Raw genomic sequence first — 19305 nt, 5'->3', positions numbered from 1 at the left:
TTTATTGCCACACACCCACACTGTATACAATGGTTGCTTAAAATGCTTCATTTTGATAATATTAAAATAAAAGCTTGTGCTTTATGTGAAGACTATTTGTCTTATTGTATGTAATATTGTGAATGCTAAAAGCATAGGTAAAATTGCTAAATTTTTATCAGAAGTTCTGCCCTCATCTTCCTACTGTACATACAGCTATTCCTTCTTCCTCCAATTACTACTTTTGCTTTTGAAGAATAATATACAATATCATACCTTGATAAAATCTTCTCTTGCTTATAAAACATTCTTACCTTCACTACTCTCAGGGCCATCTTGAATCCAAGCAGCTCTGCATTTTGGAATTTTAAAGGAAAAATAATCATCTGAGTCCAGTGTATTATAACAAAAGACATTGTAGTGTCAGTCTCTCATTTTATTGAAAAGAAATCATTTCTATTCTAGCACAAACAATGTATATTTTACATCATAAAGCAAGATATAATTTACATATTACATTTCTTATGAGATCTTTATTACCATATGTCATTTATGTAGGTCATTACTTCTGGTTTAATTTAACCCGCCAAGTACTCTACTAATTAGCTTCTTGTTTGGGAAGGGATTGAAGACAATGACAGTTTCATGTCTTCATCTGTGTATATTTTGGTGGAGAGTAACAGGTGTATGCCTTGAGTCTGTGGCACTGAGACACTCCTCTGTCAATTGACTTACAAGCTAGAAATCTAATCCTCCAAATCACTTGTTAAACGTATGTCGAATTTAAAAATGGATCCTAAATGAACAAAACAGAGTGCTAGTGTTTCAGAGATGTATCCAGATAAACGATCAGATAAAGATGTTGTGGTGCGGATCCACTGGGAACAGGCATTCCTGTGACTAACTAGCAAGGGTTATTCTATGAATTCCTAGAAACTACTGATTTGAAGCATTAGGTAAAGCCTCCCACTTTCTCCTTTGAGTTTATAGATCAGGCTCTTTTGATGGTCACTGGAAATAGAATCAGGATTAAGAATTCAAACAACTTTCTTGTATGATTCTCTTCTATGAATCTACTCTCCTTAGCAAAATTTGCTTATTTCTAAATTCTTTTCCTTGGCTATAACCCAAATATCTTAGCTATTCTCTGCAAACTTGAAATCCCGCTAATTTACCAGTCTATTGGACTTGTACTCACTTTACAAATCAAAGGACGTTTTTACAATAAGGATGTACTGCTTGTTCCTTTGAAACCTGATAATACACAACAATTAGTGGGACGAATGCATGAGTGGAAAGACTCCTTAAAAACATGTAATGTGTGTTCATCCAAACCATATGAACTATTCTGAAAGAAATGTTTTAATGGGTGTTATCGAGAAGGGTTCACTACATGAGCTTGAAGTACACATGACGGTCTTCCTTCTTATTATTAACAATGTACAAAATCATTTGAAATATATTTTCAGATCAGTAACTGTTAGACTGAAAAAAATCACCATTAACTCAATTAGATATGCCAAGGGAAATAAAAATGTATACTGAAAGTACATCTTATACTCCAAATATTTTTCCTGTCACTCATATTACAAAGTTGACTTATTTGGCCAAAGCCAATCTGAAGCATTTTATTCACTGAGAACTATGGTTGTCAAGCTGTTGATGAGAATATAAGTTAAAAAATATCTCTATACTTTGTGTCTTAAATTATTCTTTGGTCAAATGATGTGATCATTGAAATATCTGAAAATATAAACCTATTTATCATTTCCAAATACAAGGTTATATGTATGTACAGCCAGATACCATTTCCTGCTCAAAAACAAAGCTTCTAGATACTGTTAATCCATGAACATTGTGTGCTCTTAAAGTCCCTTTCCTCCCATAGCTACAAAGTGCTGAACAGACAAAGAACAAGAAAGAAGAAAGGAAGGAGGAAAGGAGGGAGGGAGGGAGGGACGGAGGGAGGGAGGAAGGGAGGAAGCAAATGAACATAGCCTCACAGCTTCCTTGTGAGATATGTAAGAATTGTTAAATCCATTTTATAAATAGGTAAACTAGACACAGCATGGTTTGGTCAAGTTCACCAGGAAAGTTGACAAAGCCTAGCTGGGAACAAAGAGAAACAAAAAAATACCTGCCCTGCCTCCCACCCTACATACTAATCCCCATTTCAAAAATACTAAAATATGAAAGCATAATTGTCCTTAATTTTCTGGAGTTTAGAGAACGCTTTAAGAACTTCAGTTAAACATGTTAATTGTCTTTCATATTTCTATGGAGTGGAGAAAGAGCAGATGGCTAACTACACCATGCCCCTGCTTTCTGTGTGTATTTCTTGAGATCAGGCTCCAAACTCAAGATCATCCTTATATTGTTAAATAATTCCAAATTCCTTTAAAGCCCTAAAATGAAAATGAAAGCTGTTCTCACACAGTTTCCTAGCAAATTGTACTTTGACCTTAATGAGAATTTTGTATAGAGTATGGAAAACAACAAGATACCACATTAATATATTATTACTGTGTAGATAAGGACAGCAGTGATGGTGTAAAGTTTGCTTTTATACTGTTTGAGAAACTGCAAACTCAAGCTTGCAATATTTTATATATAATATATATATAAATATACACAGAATGTGTGTGTGTGTGTGTGTGTGTGCTCGCGCGCGCGCACGCATGTGCGCGCGCATCTGACCACCACTAAGGCACCAAAGAGATAAAGGCTATGCCTTTCAATTCAGTATTTCTTTTCCCCCAAAAAATTTTTCTACAAAATTTACTACAAAAATTTCTCTCCATCTCTAAAACCAAAAGTACTTCTTCTACCAAAGAGCAAATGACAGCATCTGTTCAAAATGTTCAAAAACAACAGATATCTTTAACTTGGGATGGTTTATTGTTTGGTTTAGATGAGGGATGGTGTTGATGGCGACATTATAACCTAGCACTTAGAGCTTAAGTCCACAGATTCACTTGAGACCTTAGAGCTCAGAGTTCACCAGACATGGCCAACCACATCAATCGGACAGGTCAAACACCACAACATGTGTACATTCCTTTTTCCTGAAGCTGACAGAAAAACCTTACCATAACCAACAGACATGGAGACAACATACAGGTTCCTCAGAAATACTTTTGATTTTCAAAATCTGCTAGAGATACTAGAAGGAGACAGAATAAGGCACTGAAGTCAAACAGGTTACTGAGACATAATCTTTCATGCGCGTGCACATGCGTGCACACACACACACTCGAGTGTGTATATGTGCTTATATGCATATATGCATATGTGTGTGTGTGTTTCTTTGGCTGCTGAAGATTTTTTTAATTCTCATACAATTATAGGAATGGGTGAGTTGAGCCTAACTGAAGAAGCCTGGAGTATAATTAGCAAAGCATGGATAGAAGGAAAACAAAATGAACACACACAGAAACAAATGGTGATGGTATCCGAGAGGAAGAAGGAACCACTGTTAACTAATTCTCGTTTTGTTCCTCTCCTGCTTTTCTCCGCCATGGTCCCAATATTTTAGTTCTGGCATTGTTTGTTTGTTTGCTTTTATTTTTTTCCAGCAGATGAAGAAATGACAGAACAGGATAGGTTTCTTATGGTTTTTGATTTCTTCTTAGGCCTGTTTAATTATTTTTTCCTCAGTTGACTGTTGGCACTTGGTTCCTCTGTAAACTATATTCCTTGGCCTTCAGTCTCAGGTTGGCAATGCTGTTGGCCATGTTGATACCCTGTGCAGGGCTATTGTTGGCACATGTGGCAGAATAAGTAGCCATGGCGCTGTAGGGACAAAGGAGAGAGCAGGGAGAACAACAGGCATTAGTGTCATAAAGCTGCAAGTCCATGCCCTGGGTGGATATACTCTCAGGACAGGGGCAGGCAGGGCAGTAGGGTGGATAGAGGACCTCTGGGGTCTCTTACAGACCCAGCTTTCAATTAGTCAAAGGTCTTTGGAAAAGGGTGGCCATCTTTTATAGGACATTGGGGAAGCAGAGGAAATGAAATAGGGTAGGGAGAGGTATTTCCTGTGTTGGATACAGTGAATAATGATTTGTTTCTAAGGGAAGAGGAGATTCTGCTTGTCAAGTAGCAGGAGTTTCATCAGCTAGTTAAGCACAGCCTAAGCTTTTCTACCCATACAACAGCCTGTGGAACCAGTGAAGGAGATCAGCAAGCAAGTAACACTCGCCTGGAAGAATGTTGCTTCTTCCCTCTAGGTAACTAGAGTGGACAATCAATAATACTAAAAGGAATGATGTACTTGTATAATTGGTTAAACAACCCAGCTTACCCTTCTGTCATTGTGATTCTCTGGACAATAATAACAAACACGGTTAAATCAAGACTTTCCTGTCAATGGGTCTTGATTTTTATAGCTTCTCAAAAGTGACTAGCACACACCACCTTTGGGGTGAGTCACCTTGGAAATATTTGAAATTTAAAAATAAACTTCCCAAGTTATAGTTTTACCATTCTTGATCTCAGGCATAACTGTTTCTCCCTGTCTATGTCGTTGAGAGAAACATGAAGCTAGTTTTGATTGTCATAGACTATAAAGACCTATCCAAGAACTCATTACTGGTGGGCTTCTATTCATTGCATCCGCAAATCTCTTTTAAAGGAAAAGAAATAATGTGTAGATGTAGATGCAAATTATCTTTTTCTCTGTATAAAATAGTTAAAACAAGACTTGTTGGACTAAGTAGAATGCTTCTAGCTGTTTCTAAGATGCATAAGATCCTTTTCAACAGAGAGCAGAGATGAGACTTATAAATGGAACGATGTGTGCTTTTCTGCCTTCTGCATTCCAGTGAAATTTTGTTTGCCATACAGGAGTTTGTGGATATGGGATCAAGTGACAAGATCAGAAAGAACGAAAACTAAACCTAGATGCAATATACCATTGGAGTCAAGATTGGAGTTAAGACTCACAGTAGTCTATTTCAGATTCTAGCATTTCCCAAGGAAAAAATGATTTAAAGAAATACACTGAGTTTCGTATCACTTACTCATTGTATAAAGCAAATCTTTTAAAAGCTTTATTACCTAGATATAAGTCATTGTGAGAATAAAGTCTACATTGCAACAAAGGGGAAAAAACTCGGGTTACAAAATAATTCTACATTCTTACATTTCATTTCTAGATGTCCCCTCTTCCTGATCAATTTCTGGGTCCTAAACTTCCCTTCCCAGACAAGGCTAAGTTCTCTTATAGCACCCTGTATTTTTGCTTTACTCATTTAATTCATATTTAATTAATAACTTGTTCAGAGTTTATCATTTTTTTCTAAAAGCTGCATAGACCACCACATCTGCTTTCTTCATCACTGTATCTTCAGGTAGAGCTGACGCATCCAGCACATATTTGGTGTTCAATAAACCCCTTACTGAATAAACAGCCATAACTAGATATAGAATGATTAAACTGATCTGTGCATCCCTGACATCTATTATCCTGCTGTAGTTCTCTCTAAAAAGAATTCGTTTATTCTTGAGGACTAGTTCTTTCTCTAAAATTTGTTATCTTAATGGAAGGACAGAGTCAGAAAGATGTAGCAAAAGAGGGCATAATCATTGCATATTATTAGATCTATAAAGACATCTTTTCACAGTAAAAATACATTAATATATGAAAGCTTAATAATAAAACAGACTGTTTTTATCACTGTCCATCCAAGAGGCAGAAGAATACTCATTTAAAGCAGGCTTAAATTATGACTAGAACAATTTGCTAACACAGGAAAAGCCAAATAGATATCATTTACTTTCTAGATGAATTACATGCTTCTATCTAATATCCTACTAGAAATCAATGCATACCTCAAATTTGTAGTTGAAAAATTTCCAGGATATATCAAACATTCAAAAATTTAGTAGCTTCTAGGTGTGGTGGTACACACCTTTAATCCCAGTACTCAGGAGGCAGAGGCAGATGGATCTCTGAGTTTGAGGCCAGCCTGGTTTATAAAGTAAGCTTCAGGACAGCCAAGCTACACAAAGAGACCCTGTCTCTAAGAAAAGGGGGGGGGGGCAAACAAAATAGTAACTAAGAAAAGAGATAACCAGGTTTGGGCAATGTACCTAAATTATGTATTATTATAAAATAAAATTAGCCTTTATCAACCAGGTTTCTGTGAGAGTATCAAGTCCTAGAGATAGTCTACAGTTATGGGTATTTTAAACACATAGAGCAGAAGCTGGTGTAACAGGGTGTCTGTGTTGCTTGTTAAATTCTGGGAAGACAATTGAGTGACTTCTGAATACACAAGGCTAAAACTTCTTAAGAGAACTTGAAAAAATTACTACTACAAATTATAGATTGTTATGGAATAATTGTGCTTCTAGATACTTGGTCCAAGTTTCTAAGAGAGATCCCCCATCCTTTGAGATTCTGGGCAGCAAGGTCCTACTTGATAGAAATTCACCTTTTCTTTGATAACTGAACCTCTTTGGAAGAAGGGATTAATATCTGGGAGCATGTGTTAATTTTCTGACTTGGTGTTACTATTTTCTGAATTGTCTACTATAGTGTTGGTATCAGTTCTGCTATAGCACACATTTTGTCCACAGTTATTTCATAGTCTACTACTATATCTCATCTGATGTTCTAGCCTGAATACATTGTGTGGTAACTGTTGTAGAAATACTGAGTTTCTTTCTAAGGTAGGTTGACACTAAGTAACATGAATCAATCCACTTTTTCACTGAAAACCAAATGAATAAGAATTAAGATAGTATTTTGCACAAGAGAGTGAATATTCACCAAGGTATTCAAGTGACAGCCTGTGAGCACAGCGGAGAACAGTGTCTCTTTGTATTTTGTGGAACTGTAATAATGACAGCACCATCCTAGCAGTGATTCTGTAGCAATAATATATGATGTCCCTCAAGTTACAGGGTCAGGAGTTAAGAAAGTTGTTGATATTAATAAATAGCATTTGCACTCCTTTGGGAAGTTTGGTAAGTGATACCAGTTTCACCTGATAAATGTTTAGGAAAGTCACTAATTTTCAAAGATTGGACAAACTTAGTATTTCAGTATTTGTTAGCCATATATGTAGACTATCAAGAGCAGACACCATCTCCATTCTTTGTTTCTTAACAAGTGTTTAAGATATATAATACCATAAATATGAGTTCCAGTCATATTTTATATATTTTCCTCTGGGTGATTGACATGGGTCTGTTTTTACAGCTCAAGCTAAATGCAGTATAGGTAAGTAATGGGCATCTTTTTGACATACCACTACAAACAAGACTTGTTAGCAGTCAGAAAAGAGAGAATTAATTCCTGGTGTCCCAAAAGTTGCTTAGTCATGCTTTAGCCATAGCATTGAAAGGTGAAAGACTTGCTTGTTTAAGTGACAACAGAGGCAGGAGAGACTTGAATGGCTGCCAGTCTGAGAGACTATTCATGACCATCTGTTTTCTGTGTCATGGAAACACCTAAAACTCTGCTTTAGAAAAAAAAAAGAGAGCCCTTAAATATCGTCCCACTGGAGAGACACCAGCAAAGGTAATTAATTGATTTCAACCAATGAATGGGTCATCCAGCCCATGTAAAAATACCACTTGTTCCTACACCGAATGAAACTTCCTGGAATTAAAAAAAGGAAAAAAAAAGACAGAAATTCAGTGATGTGTATCAGTTAAACACATGACAACCACTGAAAGTCAAATCAACTAACATCCCATTTGGCAAGAATTTCTCATTCATGTAAGCAGGGAGCACATATGAGTTCTGGGACCAAGTCTTAAAAAGGTTGGCCAATGTACCATTTGTGCTGAATTTTCAACAAAGCTCTTTGTATCTGTAACCAAGAAACTGAATTGCCAAATAAAGCACATGGAGACATTAGAGATGAGAAAGAATGGCTTGTCTTCCATCTGCTGACTCATCAAGTCTGCAGTGGGACATCACAGAGCTGACACATTTCGGGAAGTATGAGGTTTTCCACTTCCTTATTTGGAGATTCCAAGCAAATGCAACCCAGCAGCATGCTCACCCCACCATCAGGGGCATATAATTGTTTCCTCTGGAGACAAGTCACTTATGACCAATTCTACTTGCTCTGAAAGTTCGTTCTTAAAAAAATGGAGTGAAAATATTACCAAGGAGGTAGAGCAAATACTCTTAATGGTTTGACCTCTAATCATAGTGTCAGTCCTATAAATCACAAAACAATGCTGTCAGCATTCTTTGAATAAAGGTTGAGAAGCTGCACAAAACGTCACCCTAAAGATGATTATGACAGCCTAAGAAGCATGTGAACGGTCCTTAGCATCCAAGTTTCCACTCATTCTAGATTATCTTTCACAGGCTCTAGTTTTCTGAACCCTGAAATACAGGAGTTGGAGGCCATCTCTTTGGCTTGTTCTTTTGTCAAGGAAAGAACAATGGAGGAATGCTTATGTCACCTAAGAAAAGTAAATTTCAGTTTTCCTGGGGAAATTTACTTCTAAACTGAGGTTTCATAAATCCTTAGGAGGTGCGCCTATGTAACTTAAGTCATCATTTCTTCTTTCTGCATGAAATTTGGAAGCTGAATTTTAAAATATATACTTGTTTTTTCTAAGTAGGCAAGTGGGACCACGTTTCATGAGTAAAGCCTTAGTGTCCACTGTGCGTTCCGTGATCCCTCTATAATGTTCAACTTCTCTTTGTAGAAACATCTTTCCCCTGCCACCAGATCTTTTACATTTCCCCTTTTCAATATTGAGTGTGCCATGTTGTTTACCCCTAGATTTTCAACTCCCTTGTGAGACATGCAATAGGGAAAAATTATGTCTGACTCAATTTTCAGTATAAACTTACATAATAAATCAACTATGGCATTGGCCTGAGAAGCAACAGAAGCAGGGCAATGCCATAGTCTGATCCATGGCTCATATTTGGGTATCAAAAGCCTCCCTTGTCAAAGTCTGTCCGATATGACCATCATGAGAATTACTTCAGAGTGGAACAACAGAGAGATACAGAATCCCAGCCCCACTGTAGACTTAATGGATCAGAGTCTTCATAGGCACGGGCCAGTGATCCTGGAACATAACTGTGTTTGAGGGAAGTTGCTCTGGATAATTACACTCCCTTAGAGGGCATGCTTTCTTAAAGTTCTGACTTCTAATTTCTGATTTGGGGAACCTCCACTACTTATATTTCTAAGACATCAGTCACCAGTTTCTTAAAAACAAAAAGCAAAAACTAATATCCCCTTAAGCCCTACCCCAAGAAGCCACCCTCATGCCCATCTGACAAGTTACCTTTTCAGTGTCTTCCGTTAGAATCCGTTATGAAGCCCCTCGTGTAAACAACATCTTGGGAGGGACGAAGATCTATTTTTGAAAGTGTGAAAGGGAGAAATGAGCCAAATGCGTTGAGCAGCTGTCAGCAGCACCATGACCAAGACCAAATGAGGGGAGGGACAGTGTACAAGAGTAATCAGCCTTTCTTTCCCTTGCTACTAGTTTCCAGTCCAGCCCTCCCTCTATAAATGGCACTCCAGACGAGCATGATAGAGCCGCGCCATTCACAAGCTACCTCTCAGAGGAAGAGAAGTGTCTGGGGAAGAATTTCTTCACTACTTCATCACCAAGAATAGTATGGGATTTGGTTGATTTTTGCTACCCAAGAGGCAAACACTGTAAAGCTAGTAAGGCTTGATAATTTTAGTGTTTGTGTGCATTTTCATTTTCATAATTTGCTTAAAGAAAAAGAAGTGGGTTTATGTCCCAAGCACAAACTTGCTTCAGTTAGCTACAGGTAAGTCAATAACAACCTCTACCAGGAAAGTAGTGTCCGTGTTAGGAAATCCTTTGCTCCCTCTGGTACCTCGGTTGCCTGTGTGACATCACCATCTAGTGTACTCTGGAGAATAAGTGAGGTCATACTGAGCTACAATTAGAGTGAACCAAATGTCCTTGTTTGCCAGGGATCATCCTAGTTTTTACCTTTTGTCCTAGTGTAATTATTAATATCATTCTAAAACCTTCTCAGTGCAGATGATATGTTATATTATCTTCACACTCAATAGTAAAGACATCCAGCAAAAATAGGAGGAAGGGGGTGGTTACTTCCAGCCTGTAGTTCTGACCATAGGCAAATAGCTGCTTTTATGATTTGGTTTCCTGTTCTTTTTCCAGAGATGAGCTATAGAAGTTGGAAAACCATTCTCCCTGACAAAATTGTCTACTCACTGTCCCTGGGTTTTATGATCTAACCACTGGGGTGCCCACACCACAGGATAGAGACCCCAGGTGTAGACATGCTTTGTTGAATCAAGAAAGAAAGCTTGAACCAAGAAGGAGCATTTAGATAGTTTCACAATCTTATACTTTTCAGTATTTCCAATATAGTGCAACATGTATCCCTGTGTGTTGGACAGAAACAGGGCCCAGAAATACTGTTCTAATTCTGCTTGCTGGAGACTTAAACCTGGGGAAGTGTTCAGTTTCCTCTCGTTTTGAGCCAGGGCAAGGACAGAGCTATCACACAGGAGTGCTCTAGAGGTTAACCAAGAGAAATGCCTTTTAATGAGACATAATAGTACCAACAGCAACAACAACTCTCATTCCCTTTGCTTTTCATCATTTGTTTTCCTTTTGTATTTCCTTAACAACAATTATGTTTTCTAGCAAGGTTCCAAATGCAAAATTGTAATATATTTGATTCTAAACATAGCCGAAAAAAATCCCCAAGTAACAGAATAGCCTTTGCCACTTTCAGAAATTAACCAAATTATAAACACTTGAGTCAACAATAAGTCAAAGAAACATATCATTCATTAAACTATTGCCTTAAACTTTTGTTTTTCTACTTATACTTGATATTAACTTATTCTTCATACAAAATATAAACAATCAGCTTATATATCACTTCCCTTAGTTTTTTTTTACAAATACTATATGTAAAAGAAATAAATGCATATCATGAAATGAGTAAAAGGAACTAGGTTATACAGTTTTATGTAAAAAAAGCACGATACAAAAAAATGTACACTAAGATTATCCCTATATAAAATATTGAACTCTAGTCATAAAATGAACTAGTTATATCAAGATGTTGAAATTATGAATGGATTTTGGAAATGTATCTAGAATCTTTCTATTTTTTTCAGTTAAAATAGAATATTTCCCAAAAGGCACACACAAATCATCATGTTACTAGTTTCTGTTGGATGCAGAAACTTGTCTATCTTTGGTTCAGTTGGCCTAACTCGATGCTAGTTCAGGATGGATCTCATCTCCATTTGTGTAATTTGCTGTGTTTGGCTCCATGGGTAGGACCCACATGGCAGCCATGTAGATTGTTGATAGCTAGGGGTGAAAAAAGTCCCAAGGAAGACATAGTCAGAAAAAGGAGCAATACTTCCTGGTTGCAAGCAAATTCAAACCAGAAATCTTAATGCAGCAGACCCTGAACTCCACCCATATCTTAATCTGCTGACTGAATCTGTAGATTATCAGATCAATAGTTGTAGGGAGAACAGGCCTTCCACTTATTTAAAATATTAAAGAATATGCTATTCCACAACAGTCTCCAAACTATGTTTTTAGTAAGTTCCATGGGAGAAGCATTTAAATTGTAAGTAGGAAACATAGACATGGCTGATATTTCAAAGTCAGCTTGAAGATCCAGAACAGGAATAGGTCCCTCTCATTCTCCTAGACAAGGGACATCTACCATTGAGATCGGAGCTACTTCAGGCTAATTACACAAGGAATGTCCCCAAACTCCCAAATGCATTCATGGCATTTCTCTGTAGAAATTATTTGAAGCAAAAGACCATTTAGATGAAACTTTGGGATTTACTGACACCTACCAACTGTGGGAAAGTACTTGTGCTTCCCAAATGTGCATTTCACATCTTTAGCTTGGCCCAAACTCCTGTAACCAGTTTTAAACCCCTCCTTGGGGCAAGAATTAGCTTTAATAATAAAATATAAACAAATGTTTTTAATAGAAAAAACAAATATGCGCATAGTTCTTCCATAAAAAGCAGCCAGACAGAATATATAGCCTTGACCTGGTGTCTCCTAGATTTAAAGAAGGGCACAGGAACCTGATCATGTACTAAGTACAGGAATTCTAGATGTGACTGCATCAACTTATGCTTTCTGAACAGCGCCCTGGATGGAGTGAAAAAGTCTTCAAATAGAGACTGAAATGGTCCTCTGTTGTTTTCTGCTTCAAGCAATTCCTTTTTAAAATAACAGTTCGTGTATTTTTATTCTTATTTAAAGGATACCACACAGAGTGAGAGAGAAAGAAGCACCTCACAGAGAGAGGAGGGGAAGAGAGAGAGGGATAAACATTGGAATATATAAGAATTACAAATAAAATAGGAAGGCATTTGGAGATCTTAAGAGATCCTTGCCCACTAACAAGGAACTAGGGTCATGAAAGTGATTGAACTTCTCTATTGCTGAGTTTTCATCTCCTCCCTCCCTCCCTCCCTCTCTCCCTCTCTCCATCCTTCTCTCTCTTCTTCCTGTCCTTTTAATTCAAAATCAGTTTTATTGTGAAAAGTGCTTTTAGTCCTATAATTGGAGCATTACACACTGATTCCCTACTTGACCATAACACAGCAAAGGTGTTTTAAACTGGAGTTTTGTTCCAGAATGGTTCCAAGAGGGGCACTGGACACGGTTTACAAAGGATCTGTTCTTTTATATTCTTTCCTGGTATTGCAACCTTGGCAAGAATTCCTGAGTCCAAGAGGAGATTGCTGATGGCCGCCCCCTCTCTCTTCTGCCCCAAACCCTGCTCCTGGGGCAACCAGCAATCTCTTGTAAAAATGTGGGGGTGCCAGCAAGTTGAATGTCTCTGAAGAGGTTAACCCAGTAAGGAATGTCAGCCAGCTGCAAAAGCAGCCTTGAGAGTGGTGGATGGCTGAGAAGCGTGTGGAAGTGGAGCAAGGGAGAGTGGGCCAGTCATTCACCTGTATGGAGAGGCTGTCCCCCAGGAGAGATAATCGGTGGGTCTAGGAGCAGGGCGAGGTACGATGGGCTGCTCCACAGCAGTCACGTCTCCTGAGTAGGACTTGAGGAGGGAAGCGTTTTTATTGGCCAGCATGGCTCTCTCATTCCGACGGAACTTGGCTCTTCGGTTCTGAAACCACACCTGGAATATTGTTGGGAAGGGAGAAAGATATAAAAAAGGAGAGGAAGAACAAAGAGAAATAAGTTACGTGAATGAAATCTTGGTTGATTTTACTACATAATGTCGTCCCAAGAAAGATAAGGATGGGTCTGGAACCCTTCCTAAAACAACAGGAATACTGCAATGTAATCCTTCCTCTGTGGGCTATGTGATTCCGAGTTAAAGCTCTGTCTGTGGAACATTTCAGAGGTAGAGCTTAGCATCGATAAAGCCCCATTTTAACCTCCCCCCTCGCTAAAGGACCATGAAATACTTCTAGTAATTAAAAATCCAGAGATGGGATCTATGAATAATTGACAAGATGACAAAATGTAGGTTACAAACCCTGCTGTAGTTATAATCAATAAAATGAGGTTTTCACTTGATGTTGGCAATGGATACAATGATTTTTGAAGGGCATTTAAAAAATTCTTCAAAGTGTGAACTTTTCCTCTGCTTTCATGGTGTTTATTATTTAAAGTAAGCCCACAGCTTATACAAGGATTAAGAAGAAAATGATTCATATAAGAGGTGTAGGAAAAGTCATCAGAGAAGGAGATTAAAACAGAAGGAAAAGAACTACTAAAGAGTACCCAATAAATTGGCAGCCCCTATGGAAGCAAAATCAAATAGTGACTCCAGAGATCAAGACTAATGGGGGACAGATGTTCCAGGGTATCCCTCTCCCTCAAAAGGGTGTATCCATACAATGACCCCTTGCAAGCTATCAGGGTCTAGCACTCCTAATATATTGATCCAGACAGGGAAACCTATCTATGTTCTATATATAAAAAAAAACACCTCTCAGTAGAAAAACAAACAAAAAAACAGGCACTAGCCTGAGAATTCAACTGGAGGACATTTATTTGTACATCTGACAGCATCTGCAATAGCTAATGATAAACTCATCACTTATTAAACTGCTCCCAGGACTAGTAATCTATATTGGGACTTACACACTGTTTCAGCCTAGTATAACAGTTCTGCATATTGGGTTTTATCATTTATACTTTGAAGTAGAGGAACATGCCCAGTGAGATTACAATACTGAAGTTTATACAAATAATAACTGGCCGATTTTTCTACTTTAGGATATCTAACCCATGACCATACAGATCTATACTGCAATGGAATTTTATTCATTCGCTTATATTCATTCAAGGACTCTTTGTGGAATGCCCACTGGAGTGCAGGCCTTGTACTAAAAACTGGGAAGAAAGGGATGAAGAGGACTGTTTTTTCAAGCAGCTCAAAATTTATTAAAGGTAGGTGTGTAAGTACATCTGAAGTAACACAAAGAAAATGTTTTAGTCAAATCATAGGAAGTATGACAGTGTATGGGAACAAATTGCACTAGGGGATGACATGTATCTAAAATACCATGTGGCTATTGCCCCCGCCCCACAGAATTGTGTAGCATGAAGGACCTGAATGGACATCAGCAAAGGTGAGATTAGACATCTCCTCCCTGTCTTCCCAGCCCTCTGATCTTTCGTTTGTAATATGATCAGAACATCACTGTTAGAGTTAGCACTTTAAATGTAAACATAATCTGTGTCTTGCTTGATACCATCTACTGCCTTCCTACTGAAGAATACACTGAAAATTTCTTACCACCAAGAAAATACTATTAAAAAATTAGCTCTTTGTTTATCATAAAACCACATTACTTTCTAGTGTGTCTTAGGCTCAGAGCAACCAAATGACTCCCAAACAGAAGTGACTATCCATCTATACACAGTTACACCAGACATTTCCTCTACTGGTAGTATGCTTTCTCCCTGTCCAGATATCAAATCCAAGATTTTATTGTAACATCACTTCCTCCATGAAGGGTCATAGTGAAAGGCATAGACTTCAAGGTCTAAAAGAATTGCATAAAAATACCAGCTATACTACACTAAGGATTTGTCATTGAACTGTTATCTAATGTGTCTGTTACTTTATCCCATAGTTGATTAGAAATGACTGACATGCTTACAAATAGTTATGAGTGGGTTCACAGTGTACACTCAATAAGGGCAAAGTCCCTTCCTTTCCCTTGGGCAGAGTGGATCATTCTTTCTTCTACTCTATCAATAATTCTTGCAGATTTCTTTACTGTGGGGATCATCTCATGATGGCATCATTTGAAGGTTTGGCCATCTTTTCTATCTGTTCCAAACTGTAGCATGGTTAAGAAGAGGGCCACTGTCTTATTTATTTCCAACAAATCAAATCAGGTCAAAAATTCCATAGTTGTTCAATAAGCATTTGAGGAAAAGGGAAGAAATGAATTTTGCATGGATGAATAAAATTTATCCCCACACAAGAGGGCTCCACCACCCAGTAAGGAGAATTGACCCACAGATTACTCCATATAGTACTTGTCATGTTATGGCGAATGTCCTGAATATGGAGTCCCAGAGTTAGGGATTGGTTTGACCTGGGGAAACCTAGGACTATACAGAGAAACAATTTTGTGCCACTCACCTAGGAAATGTTCACAGCAGTGGAAGGCATTGGTTTGTAGTGTGGTGGAAAAGGAAGGAAAAAAAGAGATAGACAATGGACACACAGGTGATACATAGATGGAATTTTCCTGTCTCTCCTACCATATACGTGTATGCACGTATGTGTACATATGCGTTATAGGTATATACATGCACAACATTCAACAATTGAATTGGAGACAAGATAATCTCCCAGCTCAAAATTTACATTTCTGAATTCTAAAAACAATATTCACCATTGCTCTATCTATGTTTCCTTTTTCAAATTCTGAACACTATCACAAAATGGTGCTCTAAGATACTAGGAGCTACTAGTTAATTTAATTTAATTTTTTACATACAACATTTTGACCATATTCTTTCCCTTCTCCCAATGCCTCCCAGATCCTCCCTACCTCCTTACCTACGCAACCTCGTGTTCTGTCTTTTTGTCTCTCTCTCTCTCAAAACAAAATGAAAACAATAGTCAAAACACAAAAAATAAGAAAATAAAATGCCAAAACAAGGAGAAGAACATGTTTTGTGTGTGTGTTGTCTATGTGTATGCATGAGTGTGTGTGTGTGTGTGTGTGTGTGTTGCTCATTTAAAGTTGTTCATTTCACTGAAGGCTGAGGTTGGAGAAATAGGAGATGCAGATGGTTAGGAAAGCAGGAAAAATTCATAGCACTGTATGCAAAGCAGCCTAGGGTGGTGTACAATGGTGAGTTAACAGTTAACATCAATTCTATGAGTTCTATGAGCATGATGGGATGGAGAGAGCAGGACTCTGTTGTTACTATGGAGCACTGATATGAACCCTGACTGCCAACACAGAGGTGTATCCTCAACATTCTGTCTCAGTTTCCTCAGGGTCACAGAAGGGGCCTAGATGTCTTTCCTTGCATCACGGTGCTGCAATTCTTTCTTGTCTCATGGTGACAACTCTGAGGCGGGGAGCCTGTCTCCCCATATGGAAAATCTCACACTCTTCTTCCAACTGAAGGAGTCACCATTACTCTACCTTCCCTTGACTTGTTTTATTTCATAGAGACATTGGAGACAAAAGAAGTTAAATACTTTGAGTGTACTCCTAACCTAATTTTTCATATTCATCTCTAGTCTTTATCACCATTCATAATCATGGGTACTTACAACAAGGTACTGGCAGGTTTATTTATTCTCCTAAGCTGGAGAAGAAAGCTCAGATGAGGGGGAGTTAATAGCCTAGGAATGGCCACTCTAGGGCTCAAAATGAAAGCTGGGGGTGCAGAGGTAAGTGATCAAGTAGATGGTGTAATAGAACACCAAAGTACAAGGTTCACAACAAGGGGAAAGAAATAGCCCTCCCTACAGCATATTCTATCCTTCCTAAAGGCATTCTGTTTGATTTTTTAAAATGCCATTCAACCTAAAGAAACACAGTAAAGATATGAAGCCTGTTGTCATACTTCATATGTACAACCCTTATCAGTACCAGCTTCAGCTCCGAACCTACAACTTGTATTCATAAACCATCTTCAGAGACCGGTCGCAGTGGAGGGGATACTTGGTGTCTGCCACCCAAAACATGAGTTACCTGTACTCTAGCCTCAGTGAGGTTCACCCGACGTGCAAGATCTTCTCGCACAAAAGCATCTGGGTAATGTGTCCGCTCGAAGACACGCTCCAAGGCCTGCAGCTGGCTGCTGTTGAAGGTTGTTCTGTTTCTCCGTTGCTTTCTCTTCTTCTTCTCCTCTGAGTTCAGCTGATCATCTGGAATGAAATGAATTGGTGATAAAGAGTGAATACCACTCCAGAGGTTCCAGGTGGACTAGAGTTACCACATCCCTAGCAAAGTACTAAAGTCAAATGTTACTTTGCTGATACAAATTCTGGCAAGGGCCAAGATCCTCCTCGGTTTCTGGTACCTCATTATTGAATCTATGTGTAAGATTAGATCTGAGATCATTGCCTGAAGAATATTACCTACATGCTCTTTGAAACCTGCTCTGTAAAAGAGGACTAAAGGAAAAGTCTCACACTGGTCCATACTCTCTGTATTTTATTAGAGATGAAGAAATAAAAGTAGATTGCACTTTACCTTATTCCCTTACACAATATGATGCTCACTCATACAGTTTCATCACTGATTATACCAGTCCCCCTAGATCCTCTCCAAAGCACAGACCCAGAGTCACCAGAAAAGGAACTGTTCAAACCCAGAGATTTCCATTTTAATGTGCTTTCTCTTTGAAGCAGTGATCCAAAACAATATTAAAAACTCCATGCTGTTGCTGAGAACACCAGCTTAGATCAAGGTTAGTGTAAAAAACAATACCAGCAACCATTAGCTTGGGGCTCACCCTAATAAAACACAAGAATGGGGAGCTGTCCCCTGAAACAGCTGAGTTCTACATTGAGTAGTAGGGTCCTGAAGACTGGGGAACCTTTAGATAATTACATACCTGAATTTTTACCTGCCAGGGTCTGTTTTGGGTTTTCTCTGAATTATCCCAAAGCCATCTTGGTTTGCTCATCATCCAGAGAGCAGGATGTCCCCATTAGATAGTAACATAGGCCTATCCTGAACCCCTTCACAGGCCGAGGACAAGAATGATTGATTGTGGAAACCAAGTGGTTGACCAACTGTGACCAGCAACCCAATGTCCAGACATTTGGAATTCCCAGACCTATATGACTCATAAGCATTTCCCTATGGCACGTGCTGTCCAGTAGCTTCTCACCAGAAAGGCTCAGCCCAAAGAAAATTACAAGGAGTAAAAATGAGGGGAAAGGAGAAGTTGTATATTTGCTCCATCCTCAACACAAAGGAGTTCTCAGCGCTTTGCTTCTAGCACATCTGATCTCGGTTTTCTGTGACTAAACACACGTACAGCATTCTTGACAAAGCTGCTAGCAAGAATCAAGATGCCCTATGGACATCCACCTAAGCCATAATATTATTGTTAGCACAAACCAACAAATTAGAGTCTGTTCTAGATTTATGTTTGGGTTCAAAGTGCAGATTAGGCTGAGGATTCCTGCAGTGCAGATCTCTGGGTGCCTGATGGTTGACACTGCTGCCTTTACACTATGAGACGCCTTCCCTCTCAAGCTCCTTCAGGACTTACAATATTGTAGTAATTAAAGACCCAGATACAATAAACACTGACTGAAACTTTTTCCCATGGGAAACATGAAACTTCTCTTGCCCTCAGAAGTGTCTCTATAAGAAAAAAATGTATAAGATCCTACTCAATTTCTCCAAGAAAGAGACTGCTGGCCACTATTCCCTGACTGATACATGAGTTCCGTTAATCCTCTTTGTTTTTGATACTGATGGCACCTTGATGGAGCTTCAATTACACTCCCCTGAAACTCTCAAATCAGTCATGTTCTAATGAATCATTATGTACATCATAATTTCTAAGGTCTCTCCAGGCCTAGAACATCCAGCTAGCATGACTGACAGTATTTTACCTATTAGGAAAATCAGCTGACAACACTGTAAACCAAACATGTAGGGTCTAATGTCTTTTAGCAGTTCTCGTGCATGTACAATCTCCTCCCTGTTCAACTGTTTGAAAACACTTGTATTATTCTTATTGTCGCCCCCAACCCAACAGATCTCTTGTCCACAGTTCCATATGCCTAGTTCTTTAGGTATCTCTGGGTTCGTTATCATGAAATTTCATGTTTCCATTAAACATCGATCTGCAAGAGTC

The 19305-nt window shown here is 38.5% G+C and overlaps 1 protein-coding gene across 2 annotated transcripts in view; it reads right to left on the bottom strand.

Moving 5' to 3' along the window:
* Positions 1 to 397: 397 nt before the first annotated feature.
* Positions 398 to 19305, bottom strand: part of Prrx1 (paired related homeobox 1) — a 66411-nt gene continuing 47503 nt past the window's right edge. The window contains exons 2-5 of one of the 2 annotated variants that reach the window (XM_005071359.4): positions 17178 to 17353; positions 12930 to 13111; positions 9253 to 9324; positions 3634 to 3771 (exon numbers count right to left, since the gene is read on the bottom strand). In XM_005071359.4, coding sequence (XP_005071416.1) covers positions 9270 to 9324; positions 12930 to 13111; positions 17178 to 17353 — 413 coding nt within the window. In that variant the 3' untranslated portion in view covers positions 3634 to 3771; positions 9253 to 9269. Of the gene's footprint in view, positions 3772 to 9252; positions 9325 to 12929; positions 13112 to 17177; positions 17354 to 19305 lie in introns of both variants that reach the window. The other variant, XM_005071358.4, reaches the window with a different exon arrangement.

Source organism: Mesocricetus auratus, unplaced genomic scaffold (genome assembly GCF_017639785.1).
Source record: "Mesocricetus auratus isolate SY011 unplaced genomic scaffold, BCM_Maur_2.0 Super-Scaffold_100676, whole genome shotgun sequence".
In the NCBI taxonomy this organism is placed as follows: domain Eukaryota; kingdom Metazoa; phylum Chordata; class Mammalia; order Rodentia; family Cricetidae; genus Mesocricetus; species Mesocricetus auratus.
Note: the sequence above shows the minus strand (reverse complement) of the source record. Positions and strands in the feature narration are given on the sequence as shown.